At 43.5% G+C, this 27,130-nt stretch overlaps 2 protein-coding genes across 3 annotated transcripts in view; both read left to right on the forward strand.

Annotated features, from left to right (window-relative positions):
• Window positions 1-11,975, forward strand: part of LOC148028449 (AT-hook motif nuclear-localized protein 5-like) — a 43,026-nt gene extending 31,051 nt beyond the window's left edge. The window contains exons 3-5 of the mRNA XM_087690243.1: window positions 1,617-1,739; window positions 11,045-11,206; window positions 11,286-11,975. Of these exons, the coding sequence (XP_087546369.1) occupies window positions 1,617-1,739; window positions 11,045-11,206; window positions 11,286-11,594 (594 nt within the window). The 3' untranslated portion in view covers window positions 11,595-11,975. The remainder of the gene's footprint in view (window positions 1-1,616; window positions 1,740-11,044; window positions 11,207-11,285) is intronic.
• A 1,348-nt stretch (window positions 11,976-13,323) lies between these two features.
• On the forward strand, window positions 13,324-19,685 carry LOC148028450 (uncharacterized). 2 transcript variants are annotated; one of them, XM_087690244.1, is made up of 8 exons: window positions 13,324-14,820; window positions 14,968-15,184; window positions 15,329-15,820; window positions 15,953-16,526; window positions 16,828-17,971; window positions 18,064-18,211; window positions 18,345-18,788; window positions 18,919-19,685. In XM_087690244.1, exons 1-8 carry the CDS (start codon window positions 13,478-13,480, stop codon window positions 19,438-19,440), a joined length of 4,884 nt encoding a protein of 1,627 aa, XP_087546370.1. In that variant the 5' UTR covers window positions 13,324-13,477; the 3' UTR covers window positions 19,441-19,685. The 2 variants fall into 2 exon arrangements, with proteins under 2 accessions (XP_087546370.1, XP_087546371.1); XM_087690245.1 differs by having other exon boundaries at window positions 18,067-18,211.
• The last annotated feature ends 7,445 nt before the right edge of the window (window positions 19,686-27,130 follow it).

Consider the following 27,130-nt stretch of genomic DNA (forward strand, 5'->3'; position numbering starts at 1 on the left):
CTTTCCTTAGGGGTCTTATAAAAAATTATCAGGACAACTTTCTATTTTTAGAATATCATCCCTACTTTTTATGAATAGCATTTTTAGGCGAATTCTAGGCACTTTAACATTCAGGAACCTCTGATAATTAGAATTCTAGGCACTTTAACATCTGGAAAACCCTTTTTGAGTGAAATCTATGCAAAGGTTCTAAAGTTTCTTCAAGGTAAAAGTTCTTTGTGTTTGGTGGTTGACTTTTGGGATTTGGTTGAGCTTTCGTGGTTTGAAAGAGAAACTTTTGGGTTAGAAAGGGTAGATATGATCTTTCCTAGTCTGGACGGTGAAGACTTTTGACTTAGATACTCAAGTTGTTTCTGAGTTTGGAGGCTTAGAAATACTTCAGTTTTATTATACATTGTTAACATAGGCAGTGGGGCCCTTTTTCTCTGAATAATCTTTTCATCATTTAGATAAAATTCAGTGTCCGCATCAATTAGAGTGTATGCACAAACAATTTTATCCATCTAATTTGTGGAATGTGCTGTAGCAAATAGCAAATATTAGCTCCTTGCTAATTTGTTTCTTTATTGCGTTTATGGTTTTATCAATCACTTGCTACAGGGGATCCCATTCTAGGTTGTACCCCCCCCAGAATCGGAGAAAGAATGGCGAATCGTATAGACAGTGCTATCTCTTACTTGTTGCAAAAACTAGCATCGAGATTCAGAAAGAGATTCAGAAACGATTCAATCAATAACATATTCTCCAAGATAGATACCACTTTTGTTTATCCTCACTCCTTAAATCCGAAGGTTGAAGGGTTTCCTTCGATAGCCTCAATTAATTCCTATTTCCCTTTGAACTAAACCCTTTACCTGTAATTGATCTTCTAGGTTTTTCTTTATAACATATCCTCTCTGGTTCGTTCTTGATGCAGAAATAATTTGTAGTTTTTCCAAATTTTTGGGTTTTCTTAGAGGAGATTTATCGAGGATTCCAAGGAAGCATAGTGATCAAATTTTAATATCTGGATATGTCTCTGTTGGGGTACTTGTTACTTACTTTTAGTATTGCTAGCACTATCAGAGCAGAGTGATCCACAAGTTTCATATGTCAACAAAGATTTTTCAGGATAGTTTTGGAGACTTCTTTAGCCAAAAGAGATGTTATTTAGTGGTGCTATTTTCATAATATATTTTCAGTTTTTTGACCTTAGAAGTGTGCTCTGTTGGAGCCTTCAGCTCTGATGGCATATTGAATGTAGCACTCAACCCTAACTAGTGCCAGAAAATCAACTCACAGAGGCAAAAAGAGGTGTGCTGAAATCTAATCATTTAATGTAGAACTCTGATGAAAAAGCCTTATTATGCCAGTTGAGCTTTTGTTTTCCCTCTTGTAAAGATGTGCATCAGAAGAGTGTTTTTTTTGGTTTATATTTCTCCGGATCACATACCTATATATGCCTATGAGATGCTGATGACAAAAAGAATCTCTGAAGCTCTTAAATAAAATTTATGAAACATCATTTGCTTTAGTCTCTTTTGTTGCATTCTTAGTCTTTTAAATTCATGCTTTGTTTAATTGTGATGAACTGGTGTTCAGGTTTCAACAAGTCTACGTGTGTTATTTCATTTCAGGATGTAGCATCAAAAATAATAACTTTTTCCCAGCATGGACCTTGGGCTGTGTGTATCCTTTCTGCAAATGGTGCTATTTCAAATGCAACACTTCGGCATGCTGGTGGTGCTGTGACATATGAGGTCTCTCTCCCTTGAGTGTGCTTGGTCCTCTCAATGTATAGCTTGGTTTTGATCCTCACTACCCTTCTGTCCCCCTCCTTCCCCTTTGTTCATTTTTATTACATGTTTGATGCCATGTTTATAATTGCTGTTGCAGTTGAGGGTTTGATATTGTGTAAGGAGATTCTCAGGGCTGATTGTTTGATGCCGTAGCCTTCAAAATGTCTGTTTTAGTGTGGCATCATGAATTCAGGTGCTTAGTATCATGTAGAATTTGTAATTAAGCAATGGCTTCTTCTTAAATAGAAATCCTGCAGTCACTAGTTTCAGAAATATTTGATCTTTTCTGTGTTAACTAATTCCTGTTTTTCTGGTGAAACCAAATATTGGAAGAGATGACCTTGATGTTTTGCCAAGAAGAGATAGGCAGAGGCAGCTGAAGGAGGTTCCTGTGAACCTGCTCTGTAGCTGGTTGGAGTTCCTGAATTATAAAATAGAAACAGCTGTGAAGTTGTCAAACAAAAGTTCAGTCAGTAACAAGTGAAACGTCAGCATGCCAAATTGCAAAATATTCAAGCATTTGTGGATGTATAAAATATTAAGGGTGTATAAACTTGAACAGTAACATGAGTTTAAAGCACAGGACTCTATACCGCATAGGTAAACCTTAGTCATTCATCATTGTTTTAGTGAGTTGGATGCTGTAACTCAAGCCTTCAAGTCTCAACCCACTATAAACATTAACACTTACTGATCAATGACAATGAACATATGTAAACTCAAAGGATTGTGCAAGGGCAATGCCAATGAGCTACAAAATGGCTGTTGTCTACATAGTGTCAATATTGCAGCTTTGTTGCATGCAATAAACAACCTTGCTGGTTGCATTGCTCATGCGCCTATCTTGCTTGGTCTGGAAAGGTCTTGAAATAAGGAGCAATGCAGCCACCCTGTGGGCTACCCAGCCACCTGCACACAGACATGTGGATCTGCAACCTTCATGTCTACTGTTCTACCTGTTGATACCCCCTTTCTGCAGGTTGTCAGAGAGACGCAGACAGTGAGACAGAAAGGCTTTGACCTCCCTCCTGCCTGGTGCGCCTTGCGTTTTATCTTGTGGTGCTCGCTGCTTTGTTCCTGCACAGTTGCAGAAATAGGGTCTCCAGAGAAAGGGCAAACAAGCAACTGCGTTTGTATTATTTTGTCCAGCCTGGGGGTGCCCTTTCTGTGACCTCTACAGTGCTGCTGTAAGCTGTTGTGTGCGCAGTCTACATTTCTTCTTCAAACCACACACCATTTGCCCATCTGCAGTAAAAACAAACACACACACACACACACACACACACATACAGAGAGAGAGAGAGAGAGAGAGAGAGAGAGAGAGGGGGGGGGGGGGGGCGTGGGTGCTGTAGTTGCAGCACCTGCATACAGAGGCAGTAGCCCTGTCTGTGCTTCCCTACAGGCAGGGTTGACTTTGCAGGCCGACAGATTTAATTCTGCAAGCTGATACGGAGAGAGGAAATCAGCACATATGGATGGCTCTGATACTGTGTTTCTGGATCAAATGGAGGCCACCCTTGCTTTGGTTCTTGTGGCTGACAATGAAGAGGAAATGGTTCCTGTTCAGAAGAAATGGTACCCTGTTTGGATAATCAGCTGGTAGGCAAACGTCCTAAACATGCCTCCGAGGAACCTATGGTATCCATGGAGGCTTCTACTCCGGTCCATACTCACCTTTGATCTTATGCACAAGTGGCCACCATTCATGAAGATTCCCAAGAGTTGGATTGACAGCACCTGCTTGAATTTGCGAACACTCTATTGGGTGATTATGTTCACCAAAACCTCTCTAGTGCATCGGACAATGCTGAGGAGGATGTCGTGGATACTAATGTGAATACTAAGGTTGTGTTGCACTCTTTTTCTGGCTTTTATGAAAAGGGTGTCATTGTTTTTTATGGGCAAAATTACGATGCTTGCTTGGATTCATCAATTGATGTTCTATTTGATGCAAGCTGAATGTGTGGATGAAATCTTTGTATGCCCTAGGAGCTTTTATGAGGTGCTTTTGCATTCTTCTCAGATGCAGGATGCTCTATTGGCAAAGTTACCTTTGTTTTTTGATTGTTGTTTGGTGTGTGAGCAGTCGGGACAAGTGCAGGATTGCCATGTCAGCAGTCAGACAGGTTTCCTTGCAGTTGGCCATATTTCTGCTGCCCGCTGCATTTAATGCAGCCGACCTGTACCATATTTTGTGCATATTTATATCTGCCTACCTGCACACACTCAAGTCACTTCAGATGCAGATTTCCAGTCTGAGATCGTGGAGATTGCAGTAGACTTCGAGGTGTACAGCAGGTGGAGATACACAGACGTTGTGCTTTGGAGGCCATGGCAGATTTTCACTCTCTGCTTCAACGTGAGTGTCCCATTTGGGTTGAGGTTGAAGCCTGCCCAACAGTATATTGGCCTTTGTTGAAGGATGTGATGGCTACAATTGGCATAGTCTTGGTGCCACCAACCTTGCGTGCTCCTAATCGGAACAGATTATGTATGTTGTGGAACATCGGCCGCAAGAGGCGTAATTGGTTGCGCATAAATTGCTCTGGTATGCATCCATCACTTTTTCAGCTCAAATGGGGCTCTTGTGGATAGTTGGGTCACTTTAGGTCGGAGTGTCGGGAAATAGTGGATAGAAAGGCTGAGCCTGTGGGGGATGGAGACATGTTAGTTGAGAAGTGGAAGCATAGTAAAAGCCCCTCTAAGGGCTGGATCCATTTGTCTGGGCTGAACAAGGGTATCTACGATCCAATGGGGTGATGGCCCTACCCATTCAATCAAAGGCAAGGCGTGCTAGCAGGTCCTTGAGATGTTCAGTAGAAACAATAGCGCCTCTTGCTCTACTTGGTGGAGGGGAAGAAACATGATCAAAAGCGGATACACCCTTCCTTCGCGCATAGCGCAAGGAGTTTGGGAGACTCAAGTGTTGAGCTTGTGATGGCTGAACATACACGCTTTTGTTCTTTTTGGAATGAACATTCATCCAAGCAGGTGTTAACCAATAGAGAAGAAGATCCCCCATAAAGAATAGTTTTGTGGCAAGGGTGTTGGTGACTAAAGATCATCGTTAGCTAAGATTGGAGTAAAACAAAGTTGGAGAACAGAAAAAGAAAGAAGCACACTTTCCATAACTCGAAACTTGGAAGGGTGATGATAGCCTAGGTGATATATGAAGCTGCCCAAAACTCAACCTCAAGAGAGAAGCAAAGCACTAGCTGTGCTTTGTCTCCATATTCGTAAGAATTTGAAGGCAGTTGGAAGCTTGGGCTTTGAGAGAGAGGATGCTTGTTGCTATCCCCAATTAGTAAATTACATTCTTGAGAAGATTCAAAGGTGTAGCCACCAAGGCATGGCTGAATTCTAGTTCTTTGGGTCAATGGTGGAAGGATGGAGGACTAAGGTCAAGGGTCTTCACCATGGTGCTCAAAGCGGATGGATGGTTGTAATGGATTGTGACCCTCTCTGAAGAATGTTATAAGTTGGAAGAGCCTCATGAACGTGGAGGAGACTCAGAAATGAATACCAAGAGATTCCCCTTTGAAGGGGATATGGAATCCATGCCTCTAGAGATTGGGGATTGTTCTCCAAGAGTGCCGTAGAAGGAATCTAGGATTGGAGTTCATGTTGAATAGGGAACTACAAGAGGTGGCATTTTGGGGTGGGAGGGAAGGGTACTAGCAAGCCAACGCATGAAGATGGACCTGCGAATATTTGATTCACCATGTGATTTTGGAGACCAGACATGCATGCATTGTCGATAATCTGGCTTTGTTCTGTCAGTCCATGACAGTGGTGTTCTCAGCCAGCTGTCCTTCCTCAGATAGAGATTGTTGCTAGGCATTATATTACTATGTTCGATCATTCCAGCCCCCAAGATTACTCCGCTTCGGCATCTAGCCTGCTATTTTGCTGTCTTAAGTTCTTTGCATCAGCCTTTTACTTCAATTGGTGGTTTGCTGCACTTGGGATCCATACATGGAGGGCGAAACTCTTCAATGCTTTCCACTTAGTTTGCTTCTAGAAGAGACAATGGTTATTGAACAGTCTTGTTCCTTGAGCTTCCTTCATCTATATCACATTCATTGATTTCTTCATCTTTCCTTCTGTGTTCTTATCTGAGTTCATTGTGTGTGTGTGTGTGTGTGCAGTCTCTGTGCCATATTTTTATAAGCGGCATAGACCTTTTGCCACGGGACCTAGGACATTTGTTTTATGTTTTTATTGCAAAGAATTTTGTGTTTTTCGCCCTGTGTCGGATATTTACATTATGCCTTTTTCGTATATCTTGAGAGAGAGAGAGAGAGAGAGAGAGAGAGAGAGAGAGAGAGAGAGAGAGAGAGAGAGATATATTTTTACAATGGAATTGTTTCTTTTGTACCACTACGGTTGAGTCTTCTCGTCACAGATTCATCTTGTGCCCTTTTGCTTGGAAGGTTTGGGCCCTTCTTTTTGACATTTGGCATGTTGTGGTGGGGGCTAGGCTGCATCCTTTTGATTGAGTCTTTGGAAAAGCTAAATATCATGGTCCAACACAACCTCATATGAATGTTCTGTTTCACTTTCTTAGATTCTGGGGTTGTTGGCATATTGGGGTCACTTACAATGCATTCATTTTTTATGTTGCCTTAGGCATCCAACATCGTTGTGAAGCTTAATGGACTTCTTCAGTGGCAGCTTGATCTTACTCAACATGCTGATATCTTGAGTAGAGATGATTTGGTTTCTTCGCATCGGGTGGTCTCTTCAATGACCTTGCCTGACTTTTGTACTTCTTTGTGACTAATATACATGGTGCATACTCTTTATGAGAGAGAGAGAGAGAGAGAGAGAGAGAGAGAGAGAGAGAGAGAGAGAGAGGGGGGGGGGGGCGGGCGGAGGGAGGGAGGGGTTGAATGGCAAGAAGTGAAAGACAATACCTCTTATCAAGTGTTTGCTATGTTGACTCTGGTGGCTGATTAAATGACTTCCCTTGGTGCATCCACCTTGCATGTTTGTATCCATGGTTGTCCTTCAACAAACTTTTGTAATAAGGCCAATTTACAAGCCAAGACATGAAGATGGATGTGGAAAATAACCTACCACATGATTTTGGAGAGTAGACATGCATAGTCAATAATTTGACTCTGTTCTTTCAAATCCCTGACAGTGGTGTTCTCAGCCAGCTGTCCTTCCTCAGATAGAGATTGTTCCTAGGCATTATTTTACTATGTTTGGTCATTCCAGCCCCAAAGATCGCTGCACTTGGGCATTGAGCTTGCTATCTTGCTGGCATAAGTTCTCTGGATCAACCTTTTACTAAGATTGTTGGTTTGCTGCACTTGGGATCCATACATGAGGGGTGCAACTCTTCAACACTTTCCACCTAGTCTGCTTCCTTCATCTATACCAGATTCATTAATTTCTTCATCTTTCCTTTTGTGTTCTTATCAGACTTCATTGTGTGTTTGTACCAGCCTTCATCTTTTCTCTACAAACCGTACTGTATCTTCACAAGTGGTGTAGACCTTTTGCCAGGGAATCAGGACGTGTTCCGAGTGTTTTTGTTGAAAAGACCTTTGTGTTTTGCTGCACTTTGTATTGGATATTTGCATCATGACTTCTCCATATATCCTCTATATATGTGTGTGTGTGTGTGTGTAGAGAGGGACAGAGAGAGGGGGTGGGGGGTGTTTGGGGCATGAGAGAGGGAGGAAGGGGCTGAATGGCGAGTAGTAAAAGACAATATCTCTTGTCAAGTGTTTGCTATGTTAACTCTTGGCAGTTGATTAAATGACTCCGCTTGGTGCGTCCACATTGCATGTTTGTTACTAGCAATATGTTCCCTCTTGGCAACGTGTTTCTTTTTGGTGATGTATTTGCACTTGGCATGTGCTTTAATTACAGTGTTCATTGTTGGCATCTCCATACATCATGTGTGTTTTTCATTTTTGGTTGGGGATTTGTTCTTGTGGATTTTTGTGCAGCTATTTTCATGCTTAGTTTGGACACTTCATATCCCTGTGTTCATTTGTGTTTTGATCTACACGTTGGTTCCCTTCCCTGTTATACCTGAAGAGGAAAATTTACACCATTGATTTAGTGTTTCCACGAAACTCAGTATACTGTTGATCTTGTTCTTATTGTATATGTGTGTTATGATGTTTGCAGGATCTCTCATCGTGTGTCTTGCTCTTTTCACTAAGATTAGTTTGTAAAAGTGTCGTGTGCTGACATTGTTGTTGGCTCCCAACTTCCAAGGTCTCTAGGGTGTAAGGTAACTTGGTACACTATCTTCTTGCATAGCAACTTTACTTGTGGCACTTTTATTCAATGGCTTTGGAGTATCACTTCCCACGGCCTATGTCCTTCCTTTCAGGTTTTCTTTGAGGGTTGAGAGTGAGTTTGCTCGAGATTGTGGTCTTTAGCTTTCATTCCTTATACTTGGACCATGGCTTTGATGTGGTAGATATCTTTTGCATCTTGTACTTTTTGAGCCTGATGGTTTTTGGTGCTGTCTTTGAAGATCCTTGATGACATTTCATGGATGGTGCTAGGGGTGGCCTATGCTATGCTGATAAGTTGCTGCCTTGCTTACTTGGTGATAATCATACACTTGGGTCTAGTGATCATTTTAGAGAGGGCCATTGGTTTCTCTTTTGGTACAACTAGTCCTATTTAGATGATTGACATGTTCCTGCTACATTGAGCCATGAATTCTTGTTTTGATTGGATGCGTCCTATTCCTTACCTGCATCTCATGTCAAAGTGGCTTGGTGCTACTGCAGCTATGTTTTTGGCTGGTCTCCTCTATGACTTTTATCCTATATAGTGGAGTGGACACTCCCATCTGTTTTTGGGCCAGAGGGACAAGGACAGAATGGTGGTTTGGCAAGCATCATCTTTGACTGTCCCTCGTTGGCCTGAAACATGTGAGGAGTATCACTTCACTGTTATAGAACAAAAGCATACTTGCTAGCTTGGAATTCCACTGGATTATATGATGCAGTGGTGGGCCATGTCTGTGGATCATGCAGGTATGACTTTCTGGTGGTTATGAAAGCTTGGAGTTTGTTTGACTTTAGGTCCATGATAGATTTGGCGGCATTGAGCGTGTTTACTCGTCTTGTATTAGCATGTAAGGACACTGTGCCAGGATGGTTGGCAGCAATGGATCTTTACTTAATGGAAAGTGCTAGGGTATCCATGCGTATTTGGTGGTTCGAGCGTACTTGATGTGATGTGGTGGTATGGGACATGGACGTTTTGGAGACTTTGATGGTGGGGTGCGGGCACTACTGTAAAGAAGTGTGTGAACAGAGATAAAGAACTCAAATTGCACGACAAAAACATAGAAATCTTTGGCAGCCAACTTGGGCACTGCAATAAAGAAATTGAGGCAAATAACTTGAGTTAATGTTGATGTCAGCTGATTGGATAAGCAAGAGGATAATGGGTGACAGCAAGGTGACTTGCCTGGCATCAAAACCTAGTGGACAGCAGCCTGAAAACGACCTCCAAATGCAGAATGCAGCTGTTTGCTGATGGGCGACTGTCAGAGGAGAGTGGAGTATTGCTGGGTGGCCTGGAACAGTTGGAGACTCAGCCCAATCTATGGTGACAGCTGCTGGAAGGCCCTGAAAGTGTGGCAGCAGGTCGGATACTGAAAACACAAGCTGGAAAGGGTGCTGAATCAGGTCATCAGGCTGGGAACAGGTGTGGGACAGCTGGGCAAGGTGTTTTGGGTGATGAAGATTTATGGGAAGCACTCATAGATCAGGTCACATGGCTGGTGGACTGTACAAACAGCTGGGACAGCACCATGAACTGAAATGTCTGCCAATGGAGGGGTGTGAGCAGCAGTTGGCGAGATGATGGCTGATAGTAAGCTGGAATAATAATTGTGGGATAAGGGATGCACTCACTAGGCTTCTATTTAGAGAGGATTGGGGTTGCATCTACTCTAAAAAATAAGCCATTTAATTTAAATAATTCAGCCATAATGTGCTTCTGGGTCTGCTTTAATGAGACTTAATTATGGGTTAAAGGGAACCCTAAATTTAGTGGCTCAGCAGGTATGTGATTCTTTATTTTGTTGTGCTAACTGCCCATGATCTGAGAGAGGGTTTTAGTTGTATTTTTGTGCATATTGTGGGCTTATGTGGCCTTGGGTGGCTTTGGGCATTCACTTAGGTCACTTTAAGGTAACTTATTCGTGAGCTCCATGCTTTTCTATCGTGAGGTACCCCATCGTTTTTCGATGTGGTGAACATTCTAGATACCCTCGGTGGCTGAGTTTGGGTACCGTATCATTGTTTATCTTGGTGTAGTGATTGCCCATGGTCTGATAGAGGGCGTTAGTATTTGGCATTGACAATTGTGGATATCATGGGGCTTGTATGGTCTTGTACTTGGGCTTGGGTTTGGGCATTCACTTTGGTCACTTCTGGAAAGACCCCAGCCGCGCTTAATATGTACTTGATGTCTCTTTGCATATCATGGATCCGGTTCTGCTGTCAGTCTTTGAGAAAGGCTTGTACATTGTTGTTAGCATCGTGATTACTTCTTATGAATTTGCCAACTATCTGGTTGTTGGGTGACTGACCAGTTGATGTCTGGAATCTCTGGCTGCTCAGTTGTTGCCCCTGGGAACTCCCATGCTGTCCTGGTCTTCTTTGTCTGCAGAATAGTTGTGGTAATACCGTAATATGTATGCATGTTGGTAATGTGACTGAGGAGCTGGTTGATTGCTTTGTAATTTGTCTCTATTCTTGGTAATGACCATTATCTTTCAATTTGTGACTATTCTTGGTAATAACCATAATCTTTCTTTATTGGGACCAATGCTAATGACTGTCTTTATGTGATCAATTAATTTGTAGTCTAGACACTTTTAGAAAGAAGCATACCTTTTGGATTGTCAGTCTCTTTGCTTAGTATCACAACCTCAATGCATGCAACTGTTAAAAGAGGTGTATGTAATGTAAATTGTTGAGAGGGTACCCATAAATGTCGCCATAGAATATTTAACTGATCTTACACCGTGCTTTGACTACCTTTCGCCAGGTGTATGTAATGTAAATTGTTGAGAGGGTACCCATAAATGTCGCCATAGAATATTTAACTGATCTTACACCGTGCTTTGACTACCTTTCGCCAGGTGTATGTAATGTAAATTGTTGAGAGGGTACCCATAAATGTCGCCATAGAATATTTAACTGATCTTACACTGTGCTTTGACTACTTTTCGCCATAAAATATTAAACTGAACTGACTTCGTGCTTTGACAGGGACGCTTTGAGATTCTTTCTTTGTCTGGTCTATTTCTGCTGACTGAAAGTGGAGGGGTGCGCAGCAGGACCGGAGGCTTAAGTGTGTCATTAGCTGGACCAGATGGTCGAGTTGTGGGCGGGGGAGTGGCAGGATTCCTTATGGCAGCAACCCCAGTTCAGGTGTGGCTGATTATTGCAATCCTTGTGCATGCACGTTTTTGGAGCTTTTTCCTGAGTTGTCGCTTATCTCATGTTGCAGGTCATAGTAGGGACTTTCTTTTCTGAGAGCCGCAAAGGTCAAGTACGTACAGGCTTTGGAGAAGGCACATCAAGTATGCTAGCTGGTGGTTCCGCAGCTGGAATGAACTCACCAATGCCTCTGACACACCCAGATCCTACAGGCTCCATGCAAGATCATCTCACAGGTCCTGGAGCTGTTGACTGTGGAGAACAGCACCATGTCTCCCATGTTATGCCCTTGCAGTCAGCAGATTGGCCTGGCAGTCAGTTTGACATTGAGACTAGAAGTGAGGCAGACCCGATGACATCCTCCCCAGCCGGATCATGAAGATGGCAGAAAATTAATGTCATACACAAATTTGGCTTTGTGCTACTTTTAAGGTTCTCGTGTGGCACAAGAGTGGATCCTCAAAAATCCAATGGCAGTTGAATCTGCAGGATGTGGATAAGAGATGCATTATTTGGTTTGGGCTGGAGGGTTCCGTGTACCGTGATTAGTTTTAACACCTTTGTGGTGTTTTCAAGTCACTAATGTCCGTTCGGTGGTTAGGGCTTTACTGCTGTTAAAGGAAGACGCATGCACCTTGATCCCTATCTCTCTGCTCAAAGGCGGAGTTTGGGATGATGTTAAAAATGATTTTTTTGTGTGTACTATATGTGAGCCAAATAACCCTGTTTTATCTATGAATACAATGGTCAGTTTTGAAGCTTTCCTTGTTGCAGTGCTTTAAGATCACTCCTATTAAGTGCTGGACTTGCTCTCTGTGTTCTGGAAAACTTGAATCTGGCGCCTACTTCCATAGTGACGATTTTATGAAGCTAGTAACAATGGGTTTGGCTGAGACATTGTTATCCTGTAGCAGATTCAGATATGCATAACGTGATGATCTTTACCCATCGTCCGTTCTCTATTTAATTCTGGCATCAAATAGTAGTAGTGTTACTGCAGCTATTGGTAAGTTCGCATTCTGTTATGTACAGGGCAATTTCTTGCGGCAGAGGTGAAACGAGAAAAGCAGGCTAAGCATCTCTCTCTCTCTCTCTCGTCACGAGTGGGAATACGTCAAAATTTTCCTTACAAAGATAATCCGGATTAGGCTTTTCATGAATGGGGATGGCTTATCACGTCGGCTTCACCTTCCCTCGCACAATGTGATAATTAACATATTTAGAAGGAAGAAAAATCCATATTTGTAGGCGTTGCTAAGCAGGGTTGTCTGCATGGTCAGGCCCTTTGGAATCGAACAGAGTTCTGTTGAGCGTATAAATATATGTATGTAGCATTTACATTGTGGGTGAGAAGTTAACATGTATGTGGCAAGCCATCCCCAGGGTGACTTGATGACCATGTATCTAAGGCTATCTGGTACTGATGTCAATTGTCCGAGAGAGAGAGAGAGAGAGAGGAGCGTGCACGGGCCTCGACCACGGCCCATATGGAGATGTGTGTGCGTACTAGCCCCATGACTACACGTTCAATCTGTCGATGTACTTCATCATGCTTGTTCGCAGTTTCATGTGGTGAATATCAACCGGCACCTCTGCGTAAAACGAATTTGCTTACCGGGTTCCTGGCACGATTAACTTTTTCTCCCGTACGCTCAGCTTTTCCTCGTCGTTGTGAGAGGCAGATGAAACTTTACTGTGTGACGGCTAGTAGCAAGCGTTGAGCAGCGTAACATGTTATATAACAGCTGTGAATGAAGGTGGCATGATGTGCGTTATAATGCTGTCGTAACAGCACGAACGGCAATGTATTGGATGGCAGCCTTTTCTTGACGCAGAAAATGAACAAGACGCGGCCTTCGCACGCGAGGACAGCATCTCTTTCTCTTCGTTCTGCACGTCTTTACAGGACCAGAAGCTCAGCCACCACCCGTGTTGCGATTTGTATGGGTGGGTTTGACAAGAACGTCCTTTTCTCTTTTCGCCGATACGACATTTGTTGCTTTGTTTCAGAGAAGGAAGACAAACGTTGCTTTCCTTTTTTACCACTCTCATGCCGAATAATGGGGGTATACTCCCTGTATATTGTGGTAACCCTGCTGGATTTTTGGCACACCCTTTGTTAGCATCAGGCTTTTATCCATCGACCCACATTCAATACACGCAGTCCATGAACGGGGTCATGTAGCTGCAACCTGGTGCCCAAAATCTAGTAACAAAACATTCCGATAACCAACCACATGAGATCAATATACCTGATACTATATGAGTGTAGGCATGTTAAGGAAGTTAGGCGGTCGATCAGTACCCGCCACCCCAAGATCGGCACAACACCAGTCTACGCCAACTGGAGCAAAAGAGAAATCATATGTTGATCATGGTTACGAGCATGATGTTGCAAATAGGCCTAATCAAGGCTCCCCGACTGATTTGAGGGGAGCAGCTGTTAACCATCAATGGCTGCCAGTAGACCTAGTGCTGTCCCTGCTAGATGGATTCGCTTATACCCTTCTGATCGATAGCGAGAAGCGTGCCCTTCTCAGGGCAAAATGTCTGCGCAAGCAGTTTGTGAATGGTGAAAATGAAGAGCTGATTTATTCTGATAGCAAGGGTCCATCTATCCTTGATAACAGCGGCAGCTCTGTGCTAGCCTATATGAGCTGGGGAATGGAGCATTTTGAGAAGGCAGCTGCTTGTCGCAGCAAGGAGGCGAGGGTGGAGCTGTTAGGCAAGGCAGAGCCCATGCTGAGCAGCTTGACCAGATCCATGGATGCCCAGGGCTGGACTGGCGGATGCAGCAGCAGCCGCCATGTCCCCAACGCAGTCCTGCTGGGTTTGGCGCATCTGTATCTTGCCCTCATCTGGAAGCTCAGACTCAATGCCGTCACGCGTGTCGCTGCACACATTCTCCAGGTCTTCATCGTCTGTCCCAAATATGCCCGCCTCAGCTTTGCACCTGAGCTGTGGCAGCAGCTCTTCAAGCCCTCTCTTGCCGAAGTGGAAGCTTGGTACAGGAAGGAATACAACGCTGTCACTGGCTACTCCAAATCTTTGTCTGCTTTCGTGCGCTCATCTCCCTGCAGCCCCATCAATGCGCAGGTTGAAGATGACGAAGGCTATAACCATCCACATGAAGACGCTAGGAGGACCAGTGCTGAGATATTTAATTCCAGGCAGTTTCTGGCATCCGTAGAGAAGAAGCGTGCAGACAAGATCAAGATGCAGATTAATCTCCTGTACGAGCTGTATGAGGAGACGCTAGACGAAGGCACGCAGCAATATGCTTTGCATTATCAAGAGCTCATCTCTAAGGTCAGCCTGGGGAACGAAGCCGGGGGCAAAGGTTTATATAACCGTGCAGCTAATCAGCAATCCAACAGGCGGGGCCTTACAATTAATGTTAATGAGTCCAGGAGAACATCCAATATTGTCATGGGGTCCAAATCTCGAACACAGGAAGATTGTACGGTGATGACTGAAACTTTACCAGATAGTGAAGGGCAGAAACAGAGCTTTGATGGAGACGAATGGATCCCTGGCGCAGCAGCATCGTCGACGTCGATTTGGACGTTCGGATCAGGAAAGCCTTTACAGCTGAGGAGGAGCTTGTAAGCCATAATTTCATTCCAGTCTGTGTTAACGCAGTGGTGACCTTTATCGAGTTGCATTCATGATGTGTTGTCTGTAGCATTACTAAGAGCTTTATATGATCTGTTGTACTGTTGCTTGTATTTAAATGACGTTGGCGTCACTAGATACGAGGCCATCTTTGGAGCAGTCTTCCACAGCAGTGTCGGGAAATCGAGCAACAATAAGTCAGCGGGGAGGCCAAATACTTACAGTAGTACGTCCGCTGCTTCTACTCCTGGCAGCTTCTTGCGGCTCTGCCATAAGGAGCTACCACAAGTGCACCTTCATGTGAACCAGAGCAGCTGCATTGATGCCTCTTCGACTCCAGTTTCTTTATCCAAGGTAACGATAACTAATTCGCACAAATGTTCAGCTGCATTGTTATGATGCTTATCAGCCTAAGTAGGGCCTTTATGGGAGGGAGGGATGGTTATTAGCTTAATAGCCAGCTGCTAATTGAGGGTTATGTACAACATTCTGTCTCAGTTACAAGCTAGCGGCAGTGGTTTCGAGGGGCGTCGCCCCGCAGCCATAATTCCTGGGGACACGGAGCTGGATGTCGATCGTGTGCGTCTTAGCGATGCATTGGATGATGTTAACTCCAAGGGCGAGGACGACCCTAGGCATTGTGTAGCGGCAGGATTAGCAATGCGATGTTCCAGTACGAAGAGCAGTAGTAGTAGCTCCCTGCGAGAACCGTCATCCTATCACGCGGCACCCAGGTGCCCTCCCGCACCATCGACACTAGTGCCGGATCAACATCGTGCGACTTCGGCGATTAACAATGGCGGCATTGAGCCACCAGCAAGATTGGCGGGCGCGGCCAGGAACTCTCATCGCTTGATCGATTTGATTGTGGATTCAGAACCAGAGATCAGCCGCACTGATCACCCTATCCGGCCTCAGCAGTTAACTGCCCTGCATCAGTCATCAGCAGCTACGGTTCACACCCAGCGACACGCCAGCAATTCGAAGAAGGTATTCAAATCATCAGCTGATCGGAACATTCCGTTCGAATCACGAATTATGAGTGGGTTGATGAGACCCCAACGATGAGTTAGATCTCATGTGATCTTGTAGGCATGAACCTGCTATTGGTTGTGATTGCAGATATCGAAGGGGCTGGATGGTGGCGCAGATCAAAGAACACCCGCGGCAAACGTCGATGAGAGGGGCAGCTCAAGAAGGAGCTCTTTTAGCTCAGTTGAAGGGCCCACGAGAGAGAGGGATGCGTTATTGACTACTAGCCAGCCAAGGCGCTGCCTTTATAATGCCGGCGATCAGTATAGAAGGGGTAGCTGTGATGTTAGGAAGAATCTGGCGGAGACGGCGCGGCTCGCACGTGAGGGCAAGCACATTGTGCTATTGCAGCCAGCGGATCACCATAGTCGATCATCTTCACGAGTTAAGAAAGGCGAGGAGGCCGGATCACTGAATAAGAGCAGCTGCAGGTCGGCTGACCAAAGGAGCGATGGTACTGTGCGCCAATGGAACTATGCGGCCGGCGGTAGGACGAGAAGGTTGCAGCCAAGGCAGCTACAGTATAGTACTGCAGCGAGACGAGGATCAGGTACGAAAGAAGAGGAGGTCCATGAAGAAGAGGTGGTGGAGAAGGCAGTGGTTGATAACGCATCCCAGGATAGTAAGACGAAGAAGGAAGGCCAGGATATAATTCGTCTGAGAGGTATATTCACCGATAGATTTTAGACAGGTTTCCATGATGATTCCCACATAATTTGTGAATTATGACAACATATATGAATTTCTCCGAGGAAGGGATCGCATACCTGGATAGGTAAGGTTGGGGGTAAGGGCTTGCCGGCACCCAACGGGCCTCTGTCCTCAATCTGCACCTTGCTAGGTAGGCGGTGCCTTCCCAGTAGACGCACCTTATATGGAACACTATAATAGGTAAAAACCAAGGAAAAAAGCCCCTTTCCTCGAGCCTTGGAAAAATATCAAAAACTTCTAGTCTTTGAATGCAGCTCGTAACGGGGAGCGGGAGCTGCGAGTTCAAGGTAAGTACAATAGGATTGATACTGCGGGAGAGGGTGCGCTGTGCATGACGGAGCTGGTGCAGGAGCTGCGGAAGGAAGTAATGGCGGCTCGCCAGGGAGAGGGCAGCGTGGAGAAGTGCGAGGAGGTGCTGCTGCACCTTTCTCAAGCTTGGTTAGAGTGCAAGAAGAAGAAGAAGAAGAAGCCGGCATTGAAGTACGACGGGGAAGAAGAACACCATGAATCAGATGCAGCGCATGTTGTGCTGCGTCAATTAGGGCAAGTCGTAGACGAGCTTCTGTACATATTGGCCACTTCCAAACTCCCCGAGGCGCAGCGCCTCTCTTTGTGCCTCCTCTCCACCTGCACCAGCTGCACCCGCACCACTCTGAGCACTGAGGGGCGCCACAGCCATCATAACGATTTTGTTGGTAGAAGTACAGGTGCAGTAACGAAGACAGCTGCTGGGTCCCCTCAATATTATAACAACTCGACTCATGAGATCTTGTCTGTGGCCCTATCTCACCTCCTGCAGCAGCCCGGCCGCCTCCCGGAGGCCGCCCTGCTCCTGAACCTCTTCCACCCGTCCGCCGCCTCGCGCCATCTCCCTCTCCTTCTCCCCCTCCTCCTGGACATCATCATCTCCGAGTGCAGCAAACCAAGCTCCTGTACGAGTTCTCCTCGTTCCGGCCATGATCCTGCAGCACTCGCATATTCATCTATCGATAGCTCTGCCTGCCACCGGAGTACCTTGGTATCCCTCGACGCTCAGCTTCCCCCTCGTTCCCTCGCCCTGAAGCTCCTCTCCCACCTCCTCTCGGCCGCCGACCCCGCCTCCCGCCTCCGCTGCTGCAGGCACCACCTCCTCTCCTCCCCTCGCGCCCTGCCTTGCCTCCTCCAATGCCTCCATCGCTCCTGCCGCTCCTCCATCGCCGCCTCCCTTGACGAGTGCGTCGCAGCTGCCTCCATCCTCACCGCCTGCATCCAGTGCTCCTCGGATGCTCCGTCCCGCCATCGCATCCTTGCGGAAGTCGAGGCCAGCTCCCTCGTGGCCCTGCTGCAGCGCACCGCTGGCACTGTTGCTGCATTCAAGGCCGCCGTCGGATTTGTGACCGAGGTGCTCTACTGCAGCAGGTATTCAATACTGCAGAATAGTATTTGTATTTCATGTCGAATATGTCATGTGACCTGATCTGATGGCAACGTCCTAAATATTTTGCAACTAGAAGAGCTTATTGGATTGACATCTTGGGTCGAATACGACACGATGGCCTGCTCCATTGCATGCATGCGTTAATGGCGTATCTACAGAGCGCTTCCTTGGATGAACAACCCCCGGCTGCAGGGCTGCTGCTGCAAATGGATCTACTAGCGGTATGTCTAAGCTTACAACAACACACACATAATTTTGGTTTCTTAATCCGGTAATCCACTTGATTCTGTCTGTGAAAATCGTCGTCGTCTGCATCGATCTCTTCGTTCACTTATGATGGGCGGCCTCCGGCAGGTTAAGGACGGGCAGCATCGTGATAGTGTCTTCAGTGAAGAGGCGTTGGACTCGTTGGTAGCTGCTTTGGACTCCGATAGAACCATTGACATGGAGGCCAGCTTGAGTGCCGCTCGGACCCTCGCAAGGATTGCAGGCTCAGCGCTTGTCCACTCTGAAAGATCCGTGTCAGCACTAGTGGCTAGCCATGACATAACTCATTGCCATCAGCAAGGAGTATTGGAAGCGTGGTTGCTGAAAAAAGCCGGCCTTGCAGCAGGACAATACAGTGGCGACAGCAATGCTTATCCTAACAGTAAGATGCACAGGAACAACAGCAAATCTGCAATATCATACGGTCAATGGCCGTCACTCTCCGCCACCTCGACAAATCATGAACTCTATAATCAGGATCTTCCCACAATTATTGAAGTAAGCGGAGAACAAGACCGACCGTTAGCGAAGGTAGACAGCTGCATAATCGTCCATGTCTGTCGCTTAATACAGGTCTCATGTGAGCCCTGGTTAACAGACTTGATGAGGGTCATTAATTTGGTGATGAGGGTCATTAATTTGGTGTGTAAATTGGTTACAGGAAGTTGCAGCGGACGAGGTGAGCTCGCAGTGGGACGGCAAACTAGCGGTTTCGCTGCTAGACCATGGAAGGCCACTGTTCTTGGCTTTGGCCAAGCATGTACGAGCTGTGCACTTGCCCGAATCATCGCCATTATCATCATCGTCATCAACGGTAGCGGCTGGTCATGAGCTTAGGAAGACGTGCTTGGTGCTGGTCGCATGGCTGAGCTGCTACCTGGGTACTACAGAAGATCAACCCTGCACGCGCATATCATTTGGCGACGCGCCTCCTGCAGGACGTCGTGCTAAGCCGCGGAATGATTCCGTGTCGAAGTCAGCAGCTCATGCGGCGTCGGCGATGAGGGAGGCCGTGGCCTCGCAGTTGCATGCTGTCACGGCCAACGTAAATCACGACCATCGCCGAGGAGGAGTAGGAGCAGCAGCAGCAGCAGGAGGCTGGGCCATTGACGAGCGCATCTTCGCTGCCCTGGCACTAAAAAATCTTGGCGAAGGGTCGTATATGGTCCCATCCGAATCCTGATCCGACAGACACACAGAGAGAGAGAGAGAGTGTGTGTGTGTGTGTGAGAATATGCTTCCAATTTATATATAGGAAGGATGGAGCTGCATCCCTTTTATCACCATGGGAAAGGGAAAACTAGCGAAATAAGGAATAGACCTTCAGTCCAATATTGTATGTTTCATGTTGATGGAATTCCCCAAACCTTCTAAATCTTTACAAATAAGGTTTTATAATCGATACTAGTTATGCTTTCAAATCTTTCTAACCATCGACAAAAGTTTAAGTTGAAGGTTTTTGCTATCCACTTTCAACAATGTTTTCCATGAACACTCCTCTCATGAATCAATGTCAAAACAAACATGATAATATATCAATGGATATAAAAAGTGCATTCAAATGTGATTAGTTTAAAGAAGGCATTGAGCAAATTCAAGAGAAGTTTCGATAGGATAAAAGTGCTGCTGGGAAATGTTGGATTTTTGTTGTTAAATTTCTCAAGATTTCCTTTAGGATGTTAAAGTTAGAATCCATTCGCATAGCAACTGGGGCCAAATGGGATTTGGTGAACTTTTTAATCACATCCTAACCTAATGAAATTGGGGAGAGAAGCCCATCTTATAAGTTACTCATTTTTCTCTAACTTTAGGGCTGATTAACATTACATAATAGCATCACCTCTCCTCTCTCAATTTTATTTCTTTTCCTTCTTTAATAGTCACATTCTTAAAAATTAGGATTATGACCTTAAATAATAAAATTTTGAGTTATTTTCATTTTGGATTTGAGTTTTTAAAAGGTATCCAATTTTGCTCTTTTGTATGTGTGTGTGTGGTTTTTTTTTTTTTTTGCCTCATACTTGTTCTTACTATTTCTTGTTCTCCCTCTATGTATGTATTCATGTGCAGCATTGGAAGAGGCTTGAGATATCATTTGAATTGCAATGAGCAAGAAACTCTTCAATGTATTGTTTAGAATATTCGAGTCTTTATATTTGCATTTGTAATAGTTAATTTAAAAGCCATAATAAAATTATATTTGATTGATATAAACATTGCCCTCTCTCACTCTCAACCTTGAGAAGGTTATCGACTGCTTGAATACACAATTAGGAGATACTTAAAGTTCTTATTTGGATTACCAAGCAATTCACTTTCTTTCCAAATCTAGGCAACTACTGTTTGAAGATTTAAAAAGTGTTACAAAACAAAGTGATGCTTGAATGTTGTAGGCATGATGAAGATTCAATAAAAGGAGTCATATTTACATAGTTGTGTAAAAGAACAAAGGTAAGAGATGAAGACAAAAAACACATTGATATAAATTGGGGTTATATCTAGTATACTTGTTAAAAGATAAGGGTCATGATGAGATTCACACACATCATGCCACAATTTGGTTTACAAGAGATGGAAATGGCAATTTGCTTGGATAATATAGTTGTTTGCATTCTCAATGTCAAGCAATTGAGATTCACAGGGTTAGACAAATAATTTATCAAAATCATAATGCTAACTTTTAAATTGTAGGTACAAAGTAATCAATAAATACTCTTATAAAATTCCTTGCTTGCTTTGAGAGCCAACATTACATTTACCCTCTTTTGGGATGATGATGGCCCATTGGGCAGACTAAAATGCAAAAGCATGTAGTAATGACAATCCAATGGAGTAATAAAAGCCATCCTCTTCTGAGCCTCAAAAGTAATAGCTAGCTGAAAATATATATGTGGCACAAGCTTAATTGTTCATAACGTACTACTTGTTTGGATGTTATGGAATGCACGGAGAGAGAGAGAGAGAGAGAGAGAGAGAGAGAGAGAGAGAGAGAGAGAGAGAGAGAGAGAGAGAGAGAGAGAGAGAGAGAGAGAGAGAGAGAGAGAGAGAGAGAGAGAGAGAGAGAGAGAGAGAGAGAGAGAGAGAGAGAGAGAGAGAGAGAGAGAGAGAGAGAGAGAGAGAGAGAGAGAGAGAGAGAGAGAGAGAGAGAGGCAGAATTCTAACTTACCCCAAGTATAGCCTAGCCTAACTTACCCAGAGCGTAGCCAAGCCTAGCATGGCTTGGCATAGCCTAGCCTACACTTAGCACATGTCTATACTTTGCATAAGCCTCACATGGCTTGGCATAGTTTGGCATGTTCGTATAGTTTGGTTTATATATACCAAGCCTAACATGGCTTAGTATAGTGTGCCTATAATTAGCCTACAACTATGCCTTGTTTTGAAAGCTTAACAAAGCCTAGCCTAGCTTGCCTTTACCTTGGCTAAGCCTAGTGTGCCATCAATCGATTGCCATATTTTTCATTTAAGTAGTTTTGACAACAACATTGTAACATATGATTTGGTAAGTAGTTGATGATATAGTAGGTAGTTGACGATAAAGCACATTTTATGGTTTGCAACTAAGGCTTAGCTTGGTAGCATAGCCTAGCCTATACTTAGCCCACACCTATGCTTGGTGTAGGGTTAGCAAAGTCTAGGGCCTAGCTTATGTACCCCTAGTCTACACACCATATCATAGTATAGCTCAATATGGAATAGTGTAGACTAAGCTTGGGCAAGTATAAGCATTGGATAAGTGTAAGCATATACTTGGTTTGTCTAGGGTAGGGGTAGGTAAGCTAGGCTAGGCTTCACTACAAGCCTAGGCTAAGCATAGTTGCAAGCTAAGTGTACATGGCTTAAGCGATTTAGGTAGCTTTTAAGATATTTATTAGGGAAATAGAGACTCAATGCTTGATAGGACAATAGAAACTAATAGTAGGGATATGGTCCCTGAAAAGTCTAGATCTTGCTAAAAAAATTCTACACTCATCGATCATGTATGAATAATTTTTTACCATAGTGCACACTGTACAAAATTGAATTAGGACACCACATTTTCGACACAAGTCATATGAAAATGAAAATGTATTAATATATAACTTATTTCTACAATGAGTAAATTTTGAGTCGGGCACCAGTGTATAAGCACAAGAAGTATAAGGAAATAAGTCTTGAATGTGCTCCCCAATGTGACTAAGCTAACCAGTCTCACTAGCTTCTTCTCCACAAGAATGATCTTGTTTGCATTTGCAATGATACTATAGACATAGAGCACCTTTGAAAGCACTTTGAGGATGGTAAGATGGGCATGAGCAGTAGGGGTAAAGCCAACATGCACCACAATAATATAATGAGGGGGGATGCACCCGATGTACTGAGCTAGGGCGACATCTCTTCCAAAAGCCCCTCCCCCCTATCTACTAGCAAACTCATCAATATCTAGCATGGATCGAAACCATAAGAAAATTCATTAGATAAATACACTAAACTAAAAAAAGATACACATGAACTATTAGATTTATCTCTTAGGCTTCATGAGCCTCAACCTCAACCTCCCTTGTTAGGTCCAAGCTAGATTTTTCTTCATCAATTGCTAGGGGGGTTGACACCTTGAGTGCAAGTGTGGGGCATCTCATGGTATCCACCCTAGCATGGGTGGCCTTGAATTATTTAGTACTGATTGCAGCCACCACAAGGGCATCAATTGCATCCTCAATATTTTCAAAGGGATGATAAGGAGTCGATAAGTGTGTCATGGTGTTGAAAGGGAAGCCACATGCTATCACAAGCATGGAGAGTGCCTCCTCCCACAAACCAAACATCTTGTCCACAAACCAAACATCTTGTCCACTCTGTGAGGCCAACAAAAACCTCAACCATATGGGACACCTTTGTGTAGGCATACTGGCTCTCATCCACCTCCTTGTGGACATTAGAGTGGACTTGGGCCACTCTTACAAGAGCGGATCCCCTAGAGACTCCCTCTCCATCACCACCATTGCTAGTGGCCTTTGTACATGAGTCCTTGATGGGAATAACCACAATGGTAAGCTCTTTAGCTATGGCCTGTTCTTCTTATGCTTTAGTGAGTGGCTCCTCGAGCTTAGGGTCCTTGGCATCTTTTAATAACCCATCGATTTTACCTAAGTTGATTGACACGATAGGGGGATAGGAATAGGAGAAATGTGGTAGTCCAAGAGAGGAATCGCTGACCAAATGGCACAATCCTAAGTGCCTTGGCCTCTTAGCTAGTAATCTTTCTGTAAAAGGTAGGGGTTAGGTTCTTCACAAACCTAATGAGGCACTTTTTGAAGGCATTATCTGCATTGATGTACTTCAAAAGATTAATGGGAACCCAATCCTCTTGGGATCCCTCCAATGATACCATAAACTCGTGAAAGTGGGTATTCATGTATTTGACAATCCCTTTGAGACTAGACCCATGCTATAGCACTGCGTGTTAGTAAGAGCTGGGAGGGTTGACAATTTGAAAGAGATCTTCATGACCTCTAAATTCTGTCTTGTCCAAGAAGGCCATGAAGTTTCTTAGCTGGGAGTCCATGCTTGTGCACAGTGGATTGGAAGAACACCATATTGGGGAATATGGGAATTTTCCATAAGTTTGGGGCACGTGGTCAAATCTTTGGATTTGTCATAAGTTGAACACTATAACTCCAATTTGAGTGCTCTATAGCTCAATAGATTCTATTTTTTAAGTGCTTTTCAATGATAGGTCACATCATATGGTTTTGAGAAACTTATGGGCATGTTATCTGGGTGCCACCTTTTTAGTATTCAAAAAAATGGGAATTGGGAGATTCCCAAACTCACTAATATTGTGTTGAAGGGATTCAAAGTAGGAATGCTTGGGTGAGAGAGAGAGAGGCAAGAAGCAAGCTGTGAAATGTGAGAATGAGAGCCCAACAAACTCATATATATCGGGTCACAGATAAGATCATTAAAATTTAGAAATAAAATAAATTTAAAAACAAGAATTAAAAAAATAAAATCTAGAGAAGAGCAAGATTTACACTCAAAGTAAAACCAATGTAATGAGCAAGCAAAATATATAATTATTTGTTTATTTCCATCATCAAATTGAACATGGATCTCAACTCCATTCAAAGCGATAGATAACATGAAAGATTTTTCGATTCTCTTTCCGATCTACAAAAAAGTTAAAACTCTTATGCTTGCATGCATCAAAACATAGAAGATCCTAGATAAACTCAAACAAACATACCTTCCTACGTCCAACTTGAAAGCTAAAACGATCAATATCCACAATCCCCTCAGAGCTAAATGTTCATGGATATTAAATAAGCCAATACTTGTTCATCAAGGCTTTCTCCACCAGTCCATTTGGCATATAAATTTCAGTGTCAAGGTTGGTCCATCATCTTTGTTGGACTCTAGAGGGAATTAGTTTTGCCCACTTTTTTCATCCACCATTGATAATGGAAGTGCATATACAAGAAAGAACACGCAATCAATTACAAAAATGTAATGCTATTGCTATTGACCCGACATGAGCACACATCACCTCTTATGCATAATGTCCACCTAATCCCAATCTTCTTCGAACATAGATGCAAGTAATGTTTCATCTATACCTTTGCAAATGTACATAGAAGGACAATGATGTGGATTATTAGCCCTAAAAATATGCATGAAAACATGAATTGGCAGAAACCAAGGGAGTCTCGTGGACAGATCTTGATGCTTTAGAGAACTTCATGGATCTATGAATATCATTTAGCATTTTTGTTGCCAGAAGCTACATGGACCATTGATTAGGGATCCGCCACTCAATTGAATCGAATGGTGGGAAAGAAAGAAGTTCAAGAGAACCATATGGATTTAGAGATGTAGGCACCAAATATTTATACTCATAAAGATCTTTTGAGCAGAGAAGGCCTTGCGAAGACTTCCCAAACCATCAAGATTTTGCCTATATCAACATGCAAAGCTTCATAGGTTCGAGTTAGGCTCCTCAACGGTTATTCCTCTATTAAATTTGATGGAAAAATATATGCAAGGAGAGAGTATACATGTAAGTAGATGAAATTCATGACTACAAAGCAAGTAAACTAAGAAAAAGGGTATTATCATGGGAACTTACAACTAGATGGGAAGATATGACACGAACTCTCTTGAACCTTGTTAAACCTGAGCAATCTACCTTTCCAGTGATTCTTTAGTAAATCACAACATCTTACTCGGTGAGGGTTTGTTGCTCTTGGTTGCATGTGCACCCTTGAGTCTTTCTTGAACGTTGTTCCAATCTATTGTCTATGCTCATCCTTTGTATTATGAAGATAAACAACCTCGATGGAATCTTGAGGACATCGTTGATGACATGTGGATGCCATTAGAATAATTCAACAAGAAGGAAATTGTAGTTCGTGTTAGGAAGACAAGGAGTTGAGATTGCAAGAAAGGGAGAAATGGTGGCTCTTGAGTACCAACAGATAATGGTGCCCTTGTGGCTATGGCTATGGCTGTGGAAGGAAGGAGGTAGTGGAAATATTTGATGGATGGATTAGTGGAATGGAGAGCAAGAATTCCAAAAGAAGCAACAGTTCTCAAAGAAACACACCAAAAAATCTTTTTTTGGACTATATACAATATGAAATGAGTTTTTTGAGTGAGAAGGGGCCTTTTGGGAGAGGAGGGAATTTTTTCCTCCCACTTTTGGACGCCCTGTGGGGCCCACCTAGGATGGGGGACAACATTCTCAAAGGTAAAAGTTAGGGGGTGGGAGTGGGGGCAAAAGTGGAGATAGGGGGACAAGTCTACTTGTGGTGGGTCCAAGGGAAAAAAGGGAGTGGAGAAAATGTGCATGCTATCCCCTCTTTCATTGGTCCACCTCAAATCTTGTCATTAGTAGAGTTATTAACTCTTAAGCTGAAGGGTCCTTTTTGAGTCCATATTTTTCCTAATGCCAGAATATATAAAACTTTGCATGTTGATGTAGGCAAAAAATTGATGGCTAGGAAGTCATAGCAAAGCCTTCTTAAATTGATGTAGGCAAAAAATTGATGGCTAGGAAGTCATCGCAAAGCCTTCTTAAATTTGAAATTTTCTTTTGCAAGTATAAATATTTGGTGTCTACATCTATAAATCCATATGGTGGTTTTGAACTTCTTCCTTGCTTGCCATTCGACTTGATTGAGTGGCCTATCCTTGATCGGTGGTCTATGTGGCTACTAGCATCAAAGATGTTAAATGATATTCACATATCCATAAAGTCCTTGAAAGCTTCAAGATTTGTAGACCTTTCTTGGCTATGCAATTCATGTTTTCATGCATATTTTCAAGGTTACTAATTGTTGTCCTTCTATGTACATTTACAAAGATATGTGTAAACTGTTCTTTGCATCTATTTTTAGAGAAGGTTAGGATGGTGAATAGTATGGATAGATGTTATGTACACTCATTTAGGGTGCCCACCAGTGGCATTACATTTTGGTACTTGATTGCACATTCTTTACTATATATGAATTTCCATTGTCAATGGTGGATGAAAAAGCTAGGCAATTTGATTCCTTTAGAGTCTAACAAATATGGTGGATCCACGTTCAACATTGAAATTCATATACCAAATGAGTTGATGAAAAAAGTCTTGGTGAACAAGTATTGGAGCTTGTTTAATGTGTGTGAATATCTACCTTTGATGGGAATGTGGATATTACTTGTTTTAGCTCTCGATTCGGACGTAGAAAGGTGTGTTTGTTTGAGTTTGTCTATAATCTTCTATATTTTGATGCTTCCATAACAATTTTCTTTTTTTTTTCCCCCTAGGTGGAAAAAAGAATAGAGAAGGTCTTCATAGTATCTATGGCTTTGTATGGAGTTGAGATCCATTTGCAATTTGATGATGGAATTGA

Source organism: Lygodium microphyllum, chromosome 12, assembly GCF_053477565.2.
Source record: "Lygodium microphyllum isolate KBCC chromosome 12, Lygodium_microphyllum_v1.1.10, whole genome shotgun sequence".
Taxonomy (NCBI): domain Eukaryota; kingdom Viridiplantae; phylum Streptophyta; class Polypodiopsida; order Schizaeales; family Lygodiaceae; genus Lygodium; species Lygodium microphyllum.

Coding starts and splice junctions, on each gene's coding strand:
- LOC148028450 (XM_087690244.1), top strand. CDS start 13,478: ATGAGTGTAGGCATGTTAAGGAAGTTAGGCGGTCGATCAGTACCCGCC. Junction 15,185..15,328: donor CTCCAGTTTCTTTATCCAAG/GTAACGATAACT, acceptor ATTCTGTCTCAG/TTACAAGCTAGCGGCAGTGG. Junction 18,212..18,344: donor TGCAAATGGATCTACTAGCG/GTATGTCTAAGC, acceptor GGCCTCCGGCAG/GTTAAGGACGGGCAGCATCG.